Source organism: Scyliorhinus canicula, chromosome 3 (genome assembly GCF_902713615.1).
Source record: "Scyliorhinus canicula chromosome 3, sScyCan1.1, whole genome shotgun sequence".
NCBI lineage: Eukaryota > Metazoa > Chordata > Chondrichthyes > Carcharhiniformes > Scyliorhinidae > Scyliorhinus > Scyliorhinus canicula.
The window spans coordinates 274,955,182-274,977,608 of NC_052148.1; the positions used below are offsets into that span (position 1 = coordinate 274,955,182).

The following is a 22,427-nucleotide window of genomic DNA, read 5'->3' on the forward strand; positions in this document are numbered from 1 at the left end:
GTCATCGATGAAGATGAACATCTTGCCAAGGTCATCCCCACACCCCCTCTACTTGCCTTCAAACAACCGCGCAACCTCAAACAAACCATTGTTTGCAGCAAACTACCCAGCCTTCAGAACAGCGACCACGACACCACACAACCCTGTCATGGCAATCTCTGCAAGGCTTGCCAGATCATCGACATGGACACCACCATTACACGTGAGAACACCACCCACCAGGTACGCGGTACATACTTGTGTGACTCGACCAACGTTGTCTACCTCATACGCTGCAGGAAAGGATGTCCCAAAGCGTGGTACATTGGCGAGACCATGCAGACGCTGCGACAATGGATGAACAGACATCGCGCAGCAATCACCAGGCAGGAATGTTCCCTTCCAGTCGGGGAACACTTCAGCAGCCAAGGGCATTCAGCCTCTGATCTCCGGGTAAGCGTTCTCCAAGGCGGCCTTCAGGACGCGCGACAACGCAGAATCACCGAGCAGAAACTTATAGCCAAGTTCCGCACACACGAGTACAGCCTCACCCCCCACCATCTGGCCTGGGCTTGCGAAATCCTACCAACTGTCCTGGTTTGAGGCAATTCACACCTCTTTAACCTGGGGTTACCCCATCTCTGGATCTGTAAAGATTCAATTACCTGCAAATGCTCGCATTCCAAGTATTGTCTGGCATCTTTGACTTTGTCTATATAGATGTTTCTGGACCATACCTCTTCATTCACCTGAGGAAGGAGCAGTGCTCCGAAAGCTAGTGTTTGAAACAAACATGTTGGACTTTAACCTGGTGCTGTAAGACTTCTTACTGTGCTTTCCAATTCTTTTCAAGTAAAACAACAAGAAATTCCATGTGAACTATCTTCTGATATTGAGTCTTGGCCATTCCCAAATGAGGAGTCACTGGTTGAAGAATAACGCTGAGACACATTCCTGTACAACAATGAGCAGACATTGTCCCTGACTCTTTATGAATTCCAGCTTTTCCTTGAATTGTGCTGTTGGATATTTTAAGTTACTGGGAAGAGGAAGGTGGTAAATGGGCTTTAAGTTTCAGCGTAGCACTCCATCATCATTATATTTCCAGGGTTGCATCACTATGCACTCTGTATGTACTATGTACTCCATCAATGCTGACCCTCCGCCAGCTTCGACCTTCCAAAAGTGCAACCGAGGAAACTGATTAGCAAGGATGTGGCTGGCTTTATATCCGGGCTTAATGAACTAGACATCAAACAGCAGTGATTTCTCCGTTCCAGTTAAGCTGACGGACTGTGCACAGTCTTGCAAAGATTTTTCTCTCCTAGCTTTGGTTTTCTGTCCAAATAAGCATAGTACTATACACACCCCTGTCAGCATCAACGGAGCCGAGGTAGAGATGGTGAGCAGTTTCAAATTCCTAGGGGTGCACATCACCAAAAATCTATCCTGGCCCACTCATGTCGACGCTATCACCAAGAAAGCACAACAGCGCCTTTACTTCCTCAGGAAACTAAGGAAATTTGGCATGTCCACATTAACCCTTACCAACTTTTACAGATGCACTATAGAGAGCATCCTCTCGGGCTGCATCACAGCCTGGTATGGCAACTGCTCGGCCCAGGACCGCAAGAAACTTCAGAGAGTCGTGAATACCGCCCAGTCCATCACACGAACCTGCCTCCCATCCATTGATTCCATCTACACCTCCCGCTGCCGGGGGAAAGCAGGCAGCATAATCAAGGATCCCTCCCACCCGGCTTACTCACTTTTCCAACTTCTTCCATCAGGCAGGAGATTCAGAAGTCTGAGAACACGGACGAACAGACTCAAAAACAGCTTCTTCCCCACTGTCACCAGACTCCTAAATGACCCTTTTATGGACTGTCCTCATTAACACTACACCCTGTCTGCTTCATCCGATGCCAATGCTTATGTAGTTACATTGTATATCTTGTGTTGCCCTATTATGTATTCTCATGTATTTTCTTGAATTCTGTTCAATTCCCTTTTCTTCCCATGTACTGAATGATCTGTTGAGCTGCTTGCAGAAAAATACTTTTCACTGTACCTCGGTACACGTGACAATAAACAAATCCAATCCAATCCAATCCAATCCAATTAAGTGGAGCTCTTAAAATCACTTTAACCGGTAATTTTGAAGTTGATGTCAGTGCAATAGAATAATTGATATCATTCTCTGGGTATTTTAATTGCCTTATACCAGGGGTAGGCAAACTACGGCCCGCGGGCCGCATGCGGCCCGCCAAAGGTCTTTATGCGGCCCACCAAGTCATTAAAAAAAAAATTTTTTTAAATTATTTTTTAAGGTTAATGGGGGGGCTGTTGGGTTACGGGAATAGGGTGGATACGTTGACTTGAGTAGGGTGATTATTGCTCGGCACAACGTCGAGGGCCGAAGGGCCTGTTCTGTGCTGTACTGTTCTATGTTCTATATGAGGCGCCCAGAATCATAACCGGGTGAAGTAATTATTTTACTTAATATACTATGCGGCCCTTTAAAATTGTGAATTTCTGAATGTGGCCCTTGCACGGAAAAGTTTGCCCACCCCTGCCTTATACCGTCTTCCCATCACCAAATCTGATCCAGCTGATTTTGACATTTCCCATTGAGTTTCCACCAATAAGATAGTGGATTGTTCACTTGATTATTTTAACAATTATACAAAGTAAGAACAAGAATTATTAGTTTGGCAAATAAATCAACAGCTGGTGATATAAGCAGTGTTAACAAGCACCTTGTTATTCCCAGGTTTCAGTGCCATACACCTGGCTGTGATAGCAAACAGCCTCTCGTCGCTCAGGCAGTTGATTGCAGCGGGAGCGGAGGTTGATGGTCAGGAGCAGCATTCCGGCCGGACTGCACTCCACCTTGCCGTCGAGCAGGAAAACATCTCTTTGGCCGGTAGCCTTCTGTTGGAGGTGAGTTTGGAGCATTTCTATTTCACAATCTCAGAACCTCTCAAAGTGTGTTACAGCCAGAGGAATTGCAACATAATTACTAATGGAGATTCATCAATCAATTACACACAGCACAGCAAGATCCCACAAATGGCAATATCATAATGACCCAGATCATCTGGTTCAACATGAGACGGGTGATACATTTCAGCCCAAAGGGACGGGGAGAATGTCCCACCGTTCACAGTAATGATCAGTACTGACCCTCTGACAGAGCGGCACACCCTCAGTACTGACCCTCTGACTGTGCGGCACACCCTCAGTACTGACCCTCTGACAGTGCAGCACTCCCTCAGTACTGACCCTCTGACAGTGCAGCACTCCCTCAGTACTGACCCTCTGACAGTGCAGCACTCCCTCAGTACTGACCCTCTGACAGTGCAGCACTCCCTCAGTACTGACCCTCTGACAGTGCAGCACTCCCTCAGTACTGACCCTCTGACAGTGCAGCAACTCCCTCAGTACTGACCCACTGTCAGTGCAGCACTCCCACAGTACTGACCCTCTGACAGTGCAGCACTCCCTCAGTACTGACCCTCTGACAGTGCAGCACTCCCTCAGTACTGACCCTCTGACAGTGCAGCACTCCCTCAGTACTGACCCTCTGACAGTGCAGCAACTCCCTCAGTACTGACCCACTGTCAGTGCAGCACTCCCACAGTACTGACCCTCTGACAGTGCAGCACTCCCTCAGTACTGACCCTCTGGCAGTGCGGCACTCCCTCAGTACTGACCCTCTGACAGTGCAGCACTCCCTCAATGCTGACCCACTGACAGTGCAGCACTCCCTCAGTACTGACCCTCTGACAGTGCGGCACTCCCTCAGTACTGACCCTCTGACAGTGCAGCCCTCCCTCAGTACTGACCCTCTGACAGTGCGGCACTCCCTCAGTACCGACCCTCTGACAGTGCAGCAACTCCCTCAGTACTGACCCTCTGACAGTGCAGCAACTCCCTCAGTACTGACCCTCTGACAGTGCGGCACTCCCTCAATACTGACCCTCTGACAGTGCAGCACTCCCTCAGTACTGACCCTCTGATAATGCAGCACTCCCACAGTACTGACCCTCTGACAGTGCAGCCCTCCCTCAGTACTGACCCTCTGACAGTGCAGCCCTCCCTCAGTACTGACCCTCTGACAGTGCGGCACTCCCTCAGTACCGACCCTCTGACAGTGCAGCAACTCCCTCAGTACTGACCCTCTGACAGTGCAGCAACTCCCTCAGTACTGATCCTCTGACAGTGCAGCACTCCCTCAGTACCGACCCTCTGACAGTGCGGCACTCCCTCAGTACTGACCCTCTGACAGTGCGGCACTCCCTCAGTACTGACCCTCTGACAGTGCGGCACTCCCTCAGTACTGACCTTCTGACAGTGCAGCATTCCCTCAGTACTGACCCTCTGACAGTGCAGCACTCCCTCAGTACTGACCCTCTGACAGTGCGGCACTCCCTCAGTACTGACCCTCTGACAGTGCAGCACTCCCTCAGTACTGACCCTCTGACAGTGCGGCACTCCCTCAGTACTGACCCTCTGACAGTGCAGCGCTCCCTCAGTACTGACCCTCTGACAGTGCGGCACTCCCTCAGTACTGACCCTCTGACAGTGCAGCACTCCCTCAGTACTGACCCTCTGACAGTGCAGCACTCCCTCAGTACTGACATTCCGACAGTACAGCACTCCCTCAGTACTGGCCCTCTGACAGTGCGGCACTCCCTCAGTACTGACCCTCTGACAGTGCAGCACTCCCTCAGTACTGACCCTCTGACAGTGCAGCACTCCCTCAGTACTGACCCTCTGACAGTGCAGCACTCCCTCAGTACTGACCCTCTGACAGTGCGGCACTCCCTCAGTACTGACCCTCTGACAGTGCAGCGCTCCCTCAGTACTGACCCTCTGACAGTGCGGCACTCCCTCAGTACTGACCCTCTGACAGTGAGGCACTCCCTCAGTACTGACCCTCTGACAGTGCGGCACTCCCTCAGTACTGACCCTCTGACAGTGCGGCACTCCCTCAGTACTGACCCTCTGACAGTGCGGCACTCCCTCAGTACTGACCCTGTGACAGTGCGGCACTCCCTCAGTACTGACCCTCTGACAGTGCGGCCCTCCCTCAGTACTGACCCTCTGACAGTGCGGCACTCCCTCAGTACTGACCCTGTGACAGTGCGGCACTCCCTCTGTACTGACCCTCTGACAGTGCGGCACTCCCTCAGTACTGACCCTCTGACAGTGCGGCACTCCCTCAGTACTGACCCTCTGACAGTGCAGCACTCCCTCAGGACTGACCCTCTGACAGTGCGGCACTCCCTCAGTACTGACCCTCTGACAGTGCAGCACTCCCTCAGTATTGACCCCATGACAGTGCGGCACTCCCTCAGTACTGACCCTCTGACAGTGCAGCACTCCCTCAGTACTGACCCTCTGACAGTGCGGCACTCCCTCAGTACTGACCCTCTGACAGTGCGGCACTCCCTCAGTACTGACCCTCTGACAGTGCGGCACTCCCTCAGTACTGACCCTCTGACAGTGCAGCACTCCCTCAGTACTGACCCTCTGACAGTGCAGCACTCCCTCAGTACTGACCCTCTGACAGTGCGGCACTCCCTCAGTACTGACCCTCTGACAGTGCGGCACTCCCTCAGTACTGACCCTCTGACAGTGCGGCTCTCCCTCAGTACTGACCCTCTGACAGTGCGGCACTCCCTCAGTACTGACCCTCTGACAGTGCAGCACTCCCTCAGTACTGACCCTCTGACAGTGCAGCACTCCCTCAGTACTGACCCTCTGACAGTGTGGCACTCCCTCAGTACTGACCCTCTGACAGAGCAGCACTCCCTCAGTACTGACCCTCTGACAGTGCAGCACTCCCTCAGTACTGACCCTCTGACAGTGCAGCACTCCCTCAGTACTGACCCTCTGACAGTGTGGCGAGGGTGTTAGGCGACACCAAGCCTGCTGGCTGTCAAACCGCTGCCAAGACTCTTGGAAATGATTCATGATGCCATTCAGAAACGAGTAATTTAAAATAGTTTCCTTTCAAATCTGATCTGTGCTGTACTGTTCTATGTTCTATGTTCTATTTGTGTAAATTAAAACAGTTCTGGGCAAGCTGCATATTCCCATCATCTTTTTGTCACAAAGCACTTTGTGTCCGTGTAGTGGGAGATCTGGTCAATGTTGCAGTAGTAATTAGCTGCAAACATCTTGTGATTAGCAGGTGCTTGTATTGAGATCGAGCTGGTGAAAGGTTTCCCTGGTTGGCTGGCGGTGATTAAATGTTTGTGATGCCGCTGCTTTGCAGTGATTGATAATGAGGTGCAGCTCCCTCCAGTGGCGGGTTTGAGCTGCAGTGAGACTGCTTTCTGAGAATTGGTGATACTTTCTCTCTGCCCCACGATTGTATTGAGGAAGGTCCCATACAGACAGCAAAGCCTCACAGAATTATCTACGTGTGTTCAGGCTAATTGTGAAACTATAGAATCCTGTAGCGACGCTCTTTTTAATTCTCATCATGTAACTTGTTGACATTGGGATTCTGAAGTATTTTGTTGTGTACAATAGACCTTTCCAGATATGGTTGAAAATGGGGAGTTTGTCTACTCCTCATAACTGCTAAAGGATTTCTGACGGACTCCAGTGTTCTGGGTGTGTTTCAGATAAAGAGAAACAAAATATTTGCATTTAAATCATAGAATTTATGTTTAGATCATAGAATTTACAGCGCAGAAGGAGGCATTCGGCCCATCGAGTCTGAACCGGCTCTTGGAAAGAGCACCCTACCCAAGTTCAACACCTACACCCTATCCCCATAACCCAGTAACCCCACCCAACACTAAGGGCAATTTTGGACACTAAGGGCAATTTAGCATGGCCAATCCACCTAACCTGCACATCTTTGGACTGTGGGAGGAAACCGGAGCACCCGGAGGAAACCCACGGACACACGGGGAGGATGTGCAGACTCCGCACAGACAGTTACCCAGCCGGGAATCGAACCTGGGACCCTGGAGCTGTGAAGCCATTGTGCTATCCACAATGCTACCGTGCTGCCCCAGGATGTCTCACAGTGGTTTGCAGTCACTGAAATACTTATGAACTGCTGTTATGTGGGAAACAAGCTGCCCAGTTAATGCACAGGAAGCGCCCACAAACAGCAATGTGATAATCAGTTTTCAATGATGGTTGAGGAATATTATTGTAGCAAAAGTGTCCATCAGCGTTACCACGGACTGTCCGGTGCGTTACCGTACACTGTCTGGCGGCGTTACCACATGCTATCCAGTGGCGTTACCGCATGCTCTCCAGCAGCATTACCGCTCACTGTCCACTGGTGTTACCCTGTACTGTCCGGCGGCTTTACCGCTCACTGTCCACCGGTGTTACCCTGTACTGTCCGGCGGCTTTACCGTGCACTGTCCGGCGGCTTTACCGTGCACTGTCCACTGGTGTTACCCTGTACTGTCCGGCGGCTTTACCGCACACTGTCCGGCGGCTTTACCGTGCACTGTCCAGTGGTGTTACCCTGTACTGTCCGGCGGCTTTACCGCTCACTGTCCACCGGTGTTACCCTGTACTGTCCGGCGGCTTTACCGCTCACTGTCCATCGGTGTTACCCTGTACTGTCCGGCGGCTTCACCGCTCACTGTCCAGTGGTGTTACCCTGTACTGTCCGGCGGCTTTACCGTGCACTGTCCGGTGGTGTTACCCTGTATTGTCCAGCGGCTTTACCATGCACTGTCCGGCAGCTTTACCGTGCACTGTCCGGTGGTCTTGCTGTATGCTATCTGGCGGCATTACTGCGTGCTCTCCAGCCAGCGTTACCACATTCTCTCCAGTGGCATTACTGTGCAGTGTCCGGCGGCCTTACCATGTGATGTGTTTCAACCCTCAGGGCAATGCTGAAATTGATTCCACCACATTTGATGGATCTACGGCACTTCACATAGCAGCAGGAAGAGGCTGTGCCAAACTTTGCGCCCTTCTAATGGCAGCAGGTATGTAGTTGGGTGTTTTTGTGTAAGGGATGCTTCACTGGGCAAATCTGGTTCTTCAAAGAATTATGTTATAATATAATAATCTTTATTGTCACAAGTAGGCTTACATTAACACTGCAATTAAGTTACTGTGTAAATCCCGTCGTCGCCACATTTAGGCACCTGTTTGGGTACACAGAGGGAGAATTCAGAATGTTCAATTCACCTAACAGCACGTCTTTTGGAACTTGTGGGAGGAAACCGGAGCACCCGGAGGAAACCAACGCAGACACGGGGAGAACGTGCAGGCTCTGGACAGTGACCCAAGCTGGGAATCGAACCTGGGACCCTGGAGCTGTGAAGCAACAGTGCTAACCACTGTGCTACCGTGCTGCCCATAAAAGCATTAAGCAGAATAATGCTGTGCATCTCACGGATGTTGCGCTGAAGGCCCCAATGTGCTGTCTTGGGAAGGAAGCGAGTATACTTGTGGAGACCTGGAGCCTCGAATCTGATTGAATCATTAACAGAAAAGAATCCTACCAGCCTCATTGTGCCAGCCTCTAGCATCTGGAGCATGGGGCAACTGGGCAGAGGCTTGTTACTGTGAGCATTGGGAGTTGTTTTAATTACCAGCTGAGTCTGAGCACATCCTCTTACAACACCCACACTGCGCACCCTCAGGCAGCCGCTGTGCGTGTGAAACGTGAAGCAACACAGAGCATCAAAATGCGTTCAGGGAGACCATTCAGCCATCTTTGAACGAGCTATCCAATCAGCCCCACATCCACTCAGATATTTGTTGCTCGGCCTTGAGGGTGACCTGCTTCCTGATCTATTTGAAATTATATGTTTGTATTTCAAATGAAATAAGTTTCTTAAAATTGATTTTCACAATTGACTTTATTATAAACGTTCTTATTGGTCACCTGCTAACCTGGTGTTTTTCTGGCATCTAATTTTCTCAGGTGCAGATTCACAGATCGAGAATCATGAACCACTGGATGACGAAGATGATGATGAAGGGATTTTTCACGGGACCACACCCTTGGACATGGCAGCTTCGGAAGAGGTAAGATAACCAACTGAAATAAGACCATTGCTGGGAGACTCACTGATCGATCATTTGAAGGGAAGGAAAAAAAAGAACTTTAGAAGTACTTTTCACAATCCCAGGATGTCCAGAAGTGGCTTACAACTAATAATAATAATAATTGGTTGGTGCCATTCCCACTGCCCTGAAACATCTCCTTTCCAAGGAGCCATTCAATTGCTATTTAATCTGCTTCCACCCCCCTTTCAGGCAGATCCTAACTCGCTGTGTCAAAAACACTCTCATCTCTCTTATTTGGCTTTTCTTCCAATTAATTTTTGATTCTTTTATTAGGAAATGTAGCATGTGTGTGATTGAGGTAATATATTAGAATGGATTGAAGATTGGTTAATGGATAGGAAAGACCAACAATGAGCAGGCTGTAATTTCGCAGTGATCACTCCCGGGGCCTCTGCTATTTCCAACATATCAATGATGTGGATGAGTAGACTGAGGGTAATGTATCCAAGGTACAAAGCTAGCTGGGAAAGTAAGCTGCAAAGATGACACAACAAGGCTGCAAAGGAATATCTCAACAGGTGGAGTGAGTGGGCAAGAACATGGTAGATGGCATATAGAACATAGAACAGTACAGCACAGAACAGGCCCTTCGGCCCTCAATGTTGTGCCGAGCAATTATCACCCTACTCAAACCCACGTATCCACCCTATACCCGTAACCCAACAAACCCCCTTAACCTTACTTTTTAGGACACTACGGGCAATTTAGCATGGCCAATCCACCTAACCCGCACATCTTTGGACTGCGGGAGGAAACCGGAGCACCCGGAGGAAACCCACGCACGCACGGGGAGGACGTGCAGACTCCACACAGACAGTGACCCAGCCGGGAATCGAACCTGGGACCCTGGAGCTGTGAAGCATTTATGCTAACCACCATGCTACCCTGCTGCCCCTTATAATCTGTGGAAATGTGAGGCTATCCACTTTGGTAGGCAAATGCTTCCCATTCAGATGACTGAAGTACAAGATGTCGTTGTACATGAATCACTTGAAGTTAACGGAAGTAAAAACAATTAGGAAAACAAATGCCAGGTTAACCATTATTACAAAGCGATTGCCCTATGAGAATAGACGAGTCTTGACTGCAATTGTATAGGGCCTTGGTGAGCACCAGGCCAGGGATTTTGTGCATAGCTTTGATCTCCTTACCCAAGGATGTATACTCTGGTTTTCGAGAGTGTGCAGCAAAGGTTCACCACATTGATTCCTCGGGCAGGAGGATTGTGGTAGAGTAGAGATTGAGTAGAATACACCTATATTCCTAAAGTTTATTAGAATGAGAGGTGGTGTTATTGAAAGAGGTAGGGGTCACACCCTCACAATAGGAGCTGGCCATTTAGAACTGAGATGGGAATTTCTTTATTCAGATAGTTGTGAATCCCAAATTCAGTGGCTGCTCAGTGAGTATATTCAAAGTGGAGATTGATAATTTTCTAGCTATAAGGGAGTGGAGGGATATGGGGGTCAGGTGGGAATGTGAAGTTGATACAGAAGTTCAACCATGATCTTATCAAATGGAAAAATAATTACCACTAGTCCAAGAGCATCAATGTCATAAATTTACTGTCACAAAAACGAGTGACGTGAAGATGCCGGCGTTGGACTGGGGTGAGCACAGTAAGAAGTCTGACAACACCATGTTAAAGTCCGACAGGTTTGTTTTGAATCACTAGCTTTTGGAGCACTGCTCCTTCCTCAGGTGAATGAAGAGGTGGGTTCCACAAACATATATATAGACAAAGTCAAAGATGCAAGACGATACTTTGAATGCGAGTCTTTGCAGGTAATTAGGTCTTTACAGGTCCAGTTGGAGCAACTGGAGAGAGGGATAACCCCAGGTTAAAGAGGTGTGAATTGTCTCAAGCCAGGACAGATGGTAGGATTTTGCAAACCCAGGCCAGATGGTGGGGGGTGAATGTAATGCAACATGAATCCAAGGTCCCGGTTGAGGCCGTACTCATGTGTGCAGAACTTGGCCATCAGTTTCTGAAAGGATGTCCCGAAGCGTGGTACATTGGCGAGACCATGCAGACGCTGCGACAATGGATGAACGGATATCGCGCGACAATCACCAGACAGGAATGTTCCCTTCCAGTCAGGGAACACTTCAACAGTCAAGGGCAACACGGTGGCGCAGTGGTTAGCCCTGCTGCCTCACGGCGCCGAGGTCCCAGGTTCGATCCCGGCTCTGGGTCACTGTCCGTGTGGAGTTTGCACATTCTCCCCATGTTTGCGTGGGTTTCACCCCTACAAACCCAAAGATGTGCAGGTTAGGTGGATTGGCTATGCTAAATTGCCCCTTAATTGGAAAAAGAAATGAATTGGGTACTCTAAATTTAAAAAAAAAAAAAAACAGTCAAGGGCATTCAGCCTCTGATCTCCGGGTAAGCGTTCTCCAAGACGGCCTTCAGGGCGCACGACAACGCAGAATTGCCGAGCAAAAACTTTTGGCCAAGCTCTGCACACATGAGTACGGCCTCAACCGGGACCTGGGATTCATGTCGCATTACATTCATCCCCCACCACCTGGCCTGGGCTTGCAAAATCCTACCAACTGTCCTGGCTTGAGACAATTCACATCTCTTTAACCTGGGGTTATCCCTCTCTCCAGTAGCTCCGCCTGGACCTGTAAAGACTAAATTACCTGCAAAGACTCGCATTCAAAGTATCGTCTTGCACCTTTGACTTTGTCTATATATATGTTTGTGGAACCCACCTCTTCATTCACCTGAGGAAGGAGCAGTGCTCCGAAAGCTAGTGATTCGAAACAAAGGTGTTGGACTTTAACCTGGTGTTGTAAGATTTCTTACTAAAAAGAGTGAAAAAGGTTAGGAGGAAATGGTTTACACAGTTTGCTTGTTTGAACACGGGCTGCCTTACTCGGAACAGCAGTGGAAGCAGAAATAATCACAATTATTTTCAAGAAGTTGGTCAAAAATTGGAAAAAATAATATTTTAAAAAGGCTTGAATGGACGTATGGCCTAACCCTTTGCTCTTATTTATCATCCCCTAGTTCTAGTTATTAAATATTCTGCTGTCTCCTTAATTGTGAGCAATTTGATTTATCGATTGTCATTTATTTTCCAGGTGTATGATATCCTGAATGGTAAACCCTACCAACCAAAAACTGCATCTATTTCTCCTTTCCCACGAGGTAATAATTAGTCACCGCTTCAGTGAAGCACATCATTAATCTTTATCATTCCTTCAAATGAACCATCTCCAAAAGTATTCTGTTGGGAAGAGGTGGGGAATCTCAGTCCTTGGACTCCACAGCTTCTAAATGGTATAATCTGGTGTATCCTGTTCTGAATTGGATTATTTGATATCTGACATTTGTTTTATATGTAATTAAATAAGTTTTAATAGGGGCCTGTGATTGTGCTAAAGATTTGCAGAAGGATTTCAATCAATTGTAAAACTGAGCAAGAAAATGCCAAATGAAATGTTACACTGGGAAACGCGATGGGTTAAAAAGAATGTAAATACTAATGGCAAGAATAGAAATAGACATGTCCATGCAATTAATAATACAAATAAAATATTCAGAACTTGGATTTTTAGACTGCCTTCCACGCCCTCAGGGTGTCCTGAAGGATTTCCCAGCCAATGGAGTAATTCACTGCCATGATGTAGGAAATGCGCCAGCCACTTGTTTAGAGAGAATGGTGTAGTGTCTGTCTGCTGCTCGCTCGGACTGCTTGGATCACGCTATAAAAATGACATCCAGGAAAAAGCAACATTGATTCTGGAGGGTGTACAGTTTATAAACTCAATCTGCCAATCCTTTCCCTCCATGTGAAGCATTTCTGTGTTCCACTGGAACCTCAGGAACCCAAATAAAGTAGAAATGTTCCACCTTCCTGGAATACTCGGCCAGGCAGCACAATGTTGATTCTACACTGAGAGACGGTCTGTTTGTTTGCTAGGTGATCTAGGGCAACTGGATGTGGAAGCTAAGCTGGAGCTTTGTAAACTGTTGGAGGTGCCGGAACCCAGTCTCAACTGGATGACCCTTGCACAGAAATTGGGTCTTGGCATTCTAATCAATGCCTTTAAACTCAGCCATTCGCCAGCGAAAACTCTGCTAGATAACTATGAGGTGAGCTGAATATGTCCTCTGTCTTATACATATGTCATTTTATAATGAAACTGGATTTAGATTTGTCACCGGTACTGAGGTACAGTGAAAAGTATTGTTCTGTGTACATTCCAGGCAGATTGTTCCATACCTGGGAAAAACATGGGACATACATTAATACACAATGTAAATACATAGACACAGACATCGGGTGAAGCATATGGAGTGTGGTACTACTCAGTAGAGAAGATGTGTGAAGAGATCAGATCAGTCCATACGAGGGTCGTTTAGGAGTCTGGTAACAGCGGGGAAGAAACTGTTTTTGAATCTGTTCGTGCGTGTTCTCAGACTTTTGTATCTTCTGCCCGGATAAAGATGTTGGGAGAGAGAATAAGCCTGGTGTCCATGGGATTAAAAATAGAGGGGGATGTGTACTTTACAAGCCAGGTTTGAGACTGAATGGTTTAGTTATCTCCTCCTCCCCATTCAGAGAATGCCACAAAGATTTGCTACTTTCAATAATGCACTGACTGTTGACATGGTTGGGGGGGAGGGATGTAGTGGGGAAAACAGTAGCCAATGTGCATTGGCTTGTGCCAGATTCCCCCAACATTTCAATCAGGAATGGAGTGAGTACTGAATGCAGGTTGAATGGAGTGGGTACTGAATGCAGGTTGAATGGAGTGGGTACTGAATGTAGGTTGAATGGAGTGGGTACTGAATGCAGGTTGAATGGAGTGGGTACTGAATGCAGGTTGAATGGAGTGGGTACTGAATGCAGGTTGAATGGAGTGGGTACTGAATGTAGGTTGAATGGAGTGGGTACTGAATGCAGGTTGAATGGAGTGGGTACTGAATGCAGGTTGAATGGAGTGGGTACTGAATGCAGGTTGAATGGAGTGGGTACTGAATGCAGGTTGAATGGAGTGGGTACTGAATGCAGGTTGAATGGAGTGGATACTGAATGCAGGTTGAATGGAGTGGGTACTGAATGCAGGTTGATACCACCCTTCAGCAGAGCAAAGCTGAAATTGTTGTACACAAACTGTCGGTGCTGCCTCAAATGTTCACCACTCTCAGGTGTTCTTTAAGTTTGCATTTCTCCTTTGTGCTGTACCAACCCCTTTCTATTCCCTTGTTTATTGAAGGTATCTGGTGGCACAGTCATGGAGATTCTGGAAACATTGAAGTCTATGGGCTACAGTAAAGCAGTTGCAGTGCTTCACAAAGCAATGGCAAACTCAGAAAACACACAACCAGATGAGAGAGACAACTCACCAACACCCATTGAACAGCAGAACAGTAAGTGCAAATGTGAGAAAACTCCGGCTGGTAAAAGTAGGGAAAATCCCAAGATATTCTGTAAATATATCAATGGGAAGAGGATAACCAGGGAAGAGAGAGGCCCATTAGGGACCACGGGGGAAATCTGTGGGTGGAGCCAGAGGACATTGGGAGGGTGGTGAATGAATATTTCACATCTGTCTTCATCCAAGAGAATGAGGAGTTGATATGGAACTCAGGGAGAGAGACTGTGAGGATCTTTAGAAAATTGTCAGAGGGGGTGACAAGGTGTTGGGAGGCTTGAAAGTGGATCAGGCGTTATGGGGAGAAGGCAGGAGAATGGGGATGAGAAAATATCAGCCATGGTTGAATGGCGGAGCAGACTCGATGGGTCGAGAGGCCTAATTCTGCTCCTATGTCTTATGGACAAATCTCCAGATATGGATGAATTGTGTCCCAGGTTGCTGTGGATTGTGTCCCAGATTGCACAAAATTTTAATTCCTCTCTGGCTATGGGGGAGGTGCCAGAGGATTGGAGAACCGCTATTTAAGAAAGGTTGTAGAGACAAGCCAGGAAACTACAGACCAGCGAGTCTCAAGTCAGTGGTGGGGAAGCTATTGAAGAAAATTCTGAAGGAGAGAATCTATCTCCACTTGGAGAGACAAGGTTTGATCAGCATGATAGTCAGCATGGCTTTGTCAGAGGGAGGTCACAAATTAGATTTTGTTTGAGGAGGTGACCACGTGTGTAGATGAGGGTAGTGCAGTTAATTTAGTTTATATGGGGCTGGTTTAGCACAGGGCTAAATCGCTGACTTTGAAAGCAGACCAAGGCAGGCCAGCAGCACGGTTCAATTCCCGTACCAGCCTCCCCGAACAGGCGCCGGATTGTGGCGACTAGGGGCTTTTCACAGTAACTTCATTTGAAGCCTACTTGTGACAATAAGCAATTTTCATTTCATTTCATTTCATATGGATTTCAGCAAAGCCTTTGACAAGATCCCATATGGGATTCTTATCAAATTATACTGTATCCGAAATGCATTCGCCTTTGTAAGGTGGATTCAAAATTGGCTTAGCTGTAGGAGACAGAGGGTGATGACAGACGGCTGCTTTAGTGACTGGAAGCCAGTGATCAGTGGGGTACCACAGGGATCCGTGCTGGGCCCTCGATTGTCATTTAAAGAAATGACATAGATGACTATGTGGGGAGTAGGATCAGTAAGATTCCTAATGACACAAAGATTGCTGGGTGGTTAACAGTGAGATGAGTGTCTTGGGTTACAGCAAGATATAAGCAGGTTGGTAAAATAAATGGCAGATAGAATTTAACCCTGAAAAGTATGAGGTGATACACTTTGAATATTTCCTCATCAAATTTTGCCTTCCAATGAATGGCCTGACACTGGGAAGTTTCGAGAAACAAAGGGACCTGAGCATGTTTGTTCAAAGATCTCTGAAGACAGAAGGGTGGGTTAATAGGGTGACCTGATCGAGGTGTACAGGATTATGAGGGACATGGACAGGGTGGATAGGGAGCAGCTGTTCCCCTCAGTTGAAAGGTCAGTTACGAGGGGGACACAAGTTCAAGGTGAGGAGCAGGAGGTTTAGGGGGATTTGAGGAAAAACCTTTTTACCCAGAGGGTTGTGACGATCTGGAACGCACTGCCTGGGAGGGTGGTGACGGTCTGGAACGCACTGTCTGGGAGGGTGGTGACGGTCTGGAACGCACTGTCTGGGAGGGTGGTGACGGTCTGGAACGCGTTGCCTGGGAGGGTGGTGACGGTCTGGAACGCGCTGCCTGGGAGGGGGGTAGAGGCCGGTTGCTTCACATCCTTTAAAAAGTAGCTGGAAGAGCCCTTGGCAACATCAGAACATTCAAGGCTATGGGCCAAGTGCTGGAAAACAAGATTAGGTAGACAGGTCAGGTGTATTTTTCATGTGTCGATGCAGACTCGATGGGCCGAAGGGCCACTTTAGCGATGTGGTTACAGAAATATCTGAACCTTTCTGGAGTATTACTGGCTATTATTAAATATCAAGGGATAATTATATTTGAATATTTGTTAATTGTTTCCAATTATTATAAGAATTTGCTACATCTTAATTCTGCACACACAATTTGTTCAATGAACAAATGTTTGTTCGAAACATTTTCTCATCAATCCAGCTAACATTGGCTTTTACACACTTCCAACTTGTCCTTTATACAAAACACTAATGATCCACCTGATGCACCATAAATGGCAACTTTGTCCTCAAACTGATTATTATTATTGCCCATACATTGTGACGTTCATTCCATTCCTATCTCCAATGTTCAGCCTCCTGAGCATCCCTGATATTTGCTGCTCCACTATTGAAATGCAGCTGCCTTCTCTGTAACAGATTCCCCATCTCCCTCCCTTTAAGATGATTCTCAAAATCCTACCTCTTTGACTAAGCTTTTGGTCTAATGTGGAGGTGAATAGTTACAGGCCTCTCCTTCAAGTGTAACTTTGTCAAATTACTCTCACTATAGTATTCTTTTAAATGAAGAGGCCTCTGTGGTTTGGGTTGAAATTGATGTGACAGAGACGTCACAAAGAGCCTGAAGAAGGGGGTTTTCAGGCTGGATGTGTTACTTTTACAGGCAGCATTTTATGATAATTCTGTTTATCAAGCCGGTTACTGGTTCGCTGTTTATATTTTTGCTTTGCAAAATCCCTGATGCGCGGCATCCTTTATCCAGGGTTTTCTTTTTCTAAGTAAATGAGCTTTAACCATGGATGAAGATACTGTAACATCACAGTTGTGTTCCATAATATTTTCTCCCAACACATAATTTTGTCGTGATTAGTTCTTTGTGCCCAAGATTTTAATTTCACCACTAAAACCTTTTATGACAATTGCCCCAAAATAATTGAAAGCTTTAGCTTAACAGCTTTAACAATTGTTCAACTGGCTTAGTTTAACTTAAGAAGTTAGGGGGATGGGAATCTATGCAAGGAGTCAGAGGTGGGGAGAATCAAGGACAAAAGCAAAAGACAGAAAGGGGAACAAGAAAAGTGATGGGCAGAGAAACCGAGGGCCAGATTCAAGCAGGGCCATAGTGGAAAATACTGGGAGAGGGATAAGTAATGGTAAAAAGACAAGCTTAAAGGCTTTGTGCCTTAACGCGCATATAGATGTAACGAGTATGATATAATCGGGATTACAGAGACATGACTTTGGTTAGGCCACATTTGGAATACTGCGTGCAGTTCTGGTCGCCACATTACCAGAAGGATGTGGATGCCTTGGAGAGGGTGCAGAGGAGGTTCACCAGGATGTTGCCTGGTATGGAGGGTGCTAGCTATGAAGAAAGGTTGAGTAGATTAGGATTGTTTTCGTTGGAAAGACGGAGGTTGAGGGGGGACCTGATTGAGGTCCACAAAATTATGAGAGGTATGGACAGGGTGGATAGCAACAAGCTTTTCCCAAGAGTGGGGGTGTCAGTTACAAGGGGTCACGATTTCAAAGTGAGAGGGGGAAAGTTTAAGGGAGATGTGCGTGGAAAGTTTTTTACGCAGAGGGTGGTGGGTGCCTGGAACGCTTTACCAGCGGAGGTGGTAGAGGCAGGCACGATAGCATCATTTAAGAAGCATCTAGACAGGTATATGAATGGGCGGGAACAGAGGGAAGTAGACCTTGGAAAATAGGAGACAGGTTTAGATAAAGGATCTGGATCGGCGCAGGCTGGGAGGGCCGAAGGGCCTGTTCCTGTGCTGTAATTTTCTTTGTTCTTTGTTCTATGACTGCAAGGTGACCAGGGATTGGAACTGAACATCAGGGGTATTCAGTATTTAGGAAGGACGGACAAAAAGGAAATTAACGCAATAGTGCGGAAGGATATTGGCTCCAACATTGTGGAATCTGTATGGGTAGAGCTGAGCAACACCAAGGGGCAAAAACATTAGTGGATGTTGTGTATAGACCCCCAAACTGCAGTGGTGATGTTGGCAATGGCATTAAACAGAAAATTAGAGATGCATGTGAAAAAAGAATATCTGTAATTATGGGCGATTTTAATCTGCATGTAGATTGAGCAAATCAAATTAGTAACAATACTGTAGAGGAGGAATTCCTGGAATGTATATGGAATGGTTTTCTGGACCAATACGTTGAGGGACCAACTAGAGAACAGGCCATCCTAGACTGGGTATTGTGTAATGAGAAAGGAATCATTGGCAATCTAGTTGTGTGAGATTGGGGATGAGCGACCATAATATGATAGAATTCTTCATCAAGCAAGGCAGCTCAGTGGTGCAGTCGTTAGCACTGCTGCCTCATGGCACCGAGGTCCCGGGTTCGATCCCAGCCCTGAGTCACTATCCATGTGGAGTTTCCACATTCTCCCCATGTTTGCATGGGTTTTGCCCCCACAACCCAAAGACATGCAGGGTAGGTGGATTGGCCACGATAAATTGCCCCTTAATTGGAAAAAAATTAATTGGGTACTCTAAAATTTAAAAAAAATTAATACTTCATCAAGGTGGAAAGCGACATAGTTGATTCTGAGACTAGGGTCATGAATCTTAATACGATATGAGGCACGAGTTGCTATCATCGATTGGGGAATGTTGTTTAAAGGGATGACTGGATAGGCAATGGCAGGAGCACATGGGGGAACTGCAACAATTGTTTATTCCTGTCTGACACAGAAATAAAACAGGAAAGGAGGCCAAAATATGACTTACAGGGGAAATTAGAGATAGTATTCAATCCAAGGAAGAGGCATACAAATTGGCCGAGAAAAACAACAGGTCTGAGGATAGGGCAGTTTAGAATTTGGCAAAGGAAGACCAAGGGATTGATTAAGAAGTGGAAAATAGAGAATGAGTGTAAGCTTCCAGGGAACATAAAAACTGACTGTAAAGGTTTCTATAGGTATGTGAAGAGAAAAAGATTGGTGAAGACAAATGTAGGTCCCTTACAGTCAGAAAAGGGAATGTTATAATGGAGGAACAAAGAATTGGCTGAGCAACTAAATACATACTTTGGTTCTGTCTTCACAAATAAGATACCAGAAATGTTGGGAATGCCAGGTTTAGTGAGAGGGGGGAACTGAAGGAGATCAATCAATATTAGCAGAGAAATGGTGTTGGGGAAATTGATGGGATTGAAGGCCGATAAATCCCCAGGGCATTAAAGGAAGCGGCTCTAGAAATAGCGGATGCATTGGTGGGCATCTTCCAGGATTCTAAGGGTGGCGCAGTGGTTAGCATTGTTGCGTCATGGCGCCAGGGTCCCAGGTTTGATCCCGGCTCTGGGTCACTGTCCGTGTAGAGTTTGCACATTCTCCCCGTGTCTGCGAGGGATTTGCTCCCACAACCCAAAGATGTGCTGGTTAGGTGGATTGGCCACGATAAATTGCCCCTTAATTGGAAAAAATGAATTGAGTACTCTAAATTTATATATATTTTTAAATCTTCCATGATTCTATGGACTCTGGAATCATTTCTATAGATTGGAGTGTAGCAAATGTAACCCCATTATTTAAAAAAAGGGAGGTAGAGAGAAAACAGGAAGCCTGACATCTGTAGTGGGGAAAATTCTTGAGACCATTATCAAAGATTTTATAGCAGAGCACTTAGAAAACAGTGGCAGGATCGGACAGTCAGCACGGATTTATGAAGGGGAAATTATGCTTGACAAATCTACTGGAATTTTTCGAGGATGTAACTAATAGATTTGATGAAGGGGAAGCCAATGGATGAGCATTTGGATTTTCAGAAGGCTTTCGACAACGTTCCACACAAGAGATTAGCGTGTAAAATTAAAGAGCATGGGATTGGGGGTAGTGCATTGAGATGGATAGAAAATTGGTTGGCAGACAGGAAACAAAGAGTAGAAATTAACGGGTCTTTTTCAAATTGACCGTGGGGTACCACAGGGATCGGTGCTGGGACCCCAGCTATTCACAATAGATATTAATGATTCAGGTGAGAAAATAAAATGTCACATCTCCAAATTTGCAGATGGCACAGCTGGGTGGGAGGGTGAAGCAGAGATGAGTGAATAGGCAAATGAATGGCAGATGCAGTGTAATTTGGATAAAAGCGAGGTTTCAACAGGAAGGCAGACTATTATCTGAATGGCCATAAATTAGGTGTGGGGAATGTGCTCACGCCAGTTGTTGAAGGTAAGCATGCAGGCGCAGCAGGCGGTAAAGAAGGCTAATGGTATGTTGGCCTTCATTGCGAGAGGATTCGAGTATAGAAGCAGGGATGTGTTGCTGCAATTATACAGGGGCTTGGTGAGGCCACACCTCGAGTATTGTGGGCAGTTTTGGTCTTTTATCTGAGGAAGGATGTTCTTGCTCTAGGGGGGAGCGCAGCAAAGGTTTACCAAACTGATTCCTGGGATGACATGAGGAGAGATTGAGTCAGTTGGGATTGTATTCGCTGGAGTTCAGAAGAATGAGGGGGGGATCTCACAAAACCTATAAAATTCTAACTGGATAAATGCAGGAAGGATGTTCCTGAAGGAGGTGGTGTCCAGAACCAGGGGGGTCACCACCTGAGAATACAGGGTAGAACATTTAGGACAGAATTCTATCCAACACATTCTGTCACTAGAGGAAGCTTGGCTTTTTAAATGTGCAAAAATGTAATTTGTAGACAATGATAAACCTCATTCTTTTGCAGATATTCAGATTGATTCAAAATCCCAACAATGTGACAGTGTGTACGACAGTGGAGTGGAGACGTCATTTAGGAGACTGAGCCATATGTCTTCCGAAGCTTTCAGCAACAACCAGACTTCATTCGAACTGTGACATTTGCAGCAAGCATCTGAGTTCGGAGTTGATTAATCGGGACCAAGCTCGTCTGTGTAATCCAGTTTTGATTACTGCCACAAGGCAATAGGTTCGCTTGGAATTATTCAGACAAGTTCTCAAACCTAATTAAGTATCACTTTTTTTCTACTATGTTTAAAAATACACATGGACCAAAAAAAAATGCCAATAATCTTATGGGTTCAAGCTCCAGAAACATAGGGCGGGATTCTCCGCCGGCCGGATGCTCCATTTGCCGGCAGCCCCGGGGGGTTTCCCAACGGTGTGGGGCTGCCCCACAATGGGAAACCCCATTGACCAGCTGGCGAAACGGAGAATCCCACCCATAGTAAATTGTGGAGGTGCTGTCTGCATCCCCCCCCCCCCCCCCCCTCCTCCTCAAGGGGACATACATTCCAGTGTCTGGGCGCCATTGATCCCTCAAGCAGATTCTGGTCACATCATACCATTTGTGGGATCTCACTATGCACAAATCAGCTGCTGAATTTACAATCTGACAGTGACCACAGTGCAACTTATTACTCCATCGGGTGTCCTGCTCTGCCAGTCAGAAAGGCACTCGATAGAAATGCGCGTCTTTACTTCTGGCTGTTTATTGTTGCAAATGCAGAAAATGAAGTTGGGGGGATTGAGCTGAACTGTTTTTATATGGAACAAAAAGCTGATTGTTGTACATTTATCACAGATTATTTCATCAAACCTTTACTCATTCTTAAAATGGGTTTTTGTAAATAGTCTTAGCAGCTTCTGTTGCCTAAATTACTCCCAGATTTTTTATTTTTGCTTAATGTAGTTTGAAATTGTTAGCTTTTTTAATAAACAAATTTTAAAATGGACCAATTATACTGACTGGCAGTTTTGTTCCCCAACTTGAACCATTCATTTTATCATCAATTCAGAACTTCACAAATACTCTCTACCACCTCACTGGTGAAACATTCTGCTTCTTTCTGGTCTTGTTGGACATGTCATATTTGCACAAATGTTTTACAAAACTAGCGAAAACTACTGTACGTGATTTGATTTAGCAGGGCTGTGGGAGAGGTCACACTTACACTATCTAATCTGTGTTGTTTTTTATAAATTTAGAGTACCCAATTCATTTTTTCCAATTTAGGGGCAATTTAGCGTGACCAATCCACCTAGCCTGCCCATCTTTTGGATTGTGGGGGTGAAACCCACACAAAC

At 46.5% G+C, this 22,427-nt stretch overlaps 1 protein-coding gene across 5 annotated transcripts in view; it reads left to right on the plus strand.

The window, feature by feature from the left end:
• Window positions 1-22,075, plus strand: part of nfkb1 (nuclear factor of kappa light polypeptide gene enhancer in B-cells 1) — a 107,484-nt gene extending 85,409 nt beyond the window's left edge. For 4 of the 5 annotated variants that reach the window (XM_038792889.1, XM_038792892.1, XM_038792891.1 and 1 more), the window contains 7 exons: window positions 2,753-2,922; window positions 7,856-7,958; window positions 8,906-9,009; window positions 12,142-12,208; window positions 12,984-13,156; window positions 14,284-14,449; window positions 21,088-22,075. In XM_038792889.1, the coding sequence (XP_038648817.1) occupies window positions 2,753-2,922; window positions 7,856-7,958; window positions 8,906-9,009; window positions 12,142-12,208; window positions 12,984-13,156; window positions 14,284-14,449; window positions 21,088-21,218 (914 nt within the window). In that variant the 3' untranslated portion in view covers window positions 21,219-22,075. The remainder of the gene's footprint in view (window positions 1-2,752; window positions 2,923-7,855; window positions 7,959-8,905; window positions 9,010-12,141; window positions 12,209-12,983; window positions 13,157-14,283; window positions 14,450-21,087) is intronic. The other variant, XM_038792893.1, reaches the window with a different exon arrangement.
• Window positions 22,076-22,427: the final 352 nt, after the last annotated feature.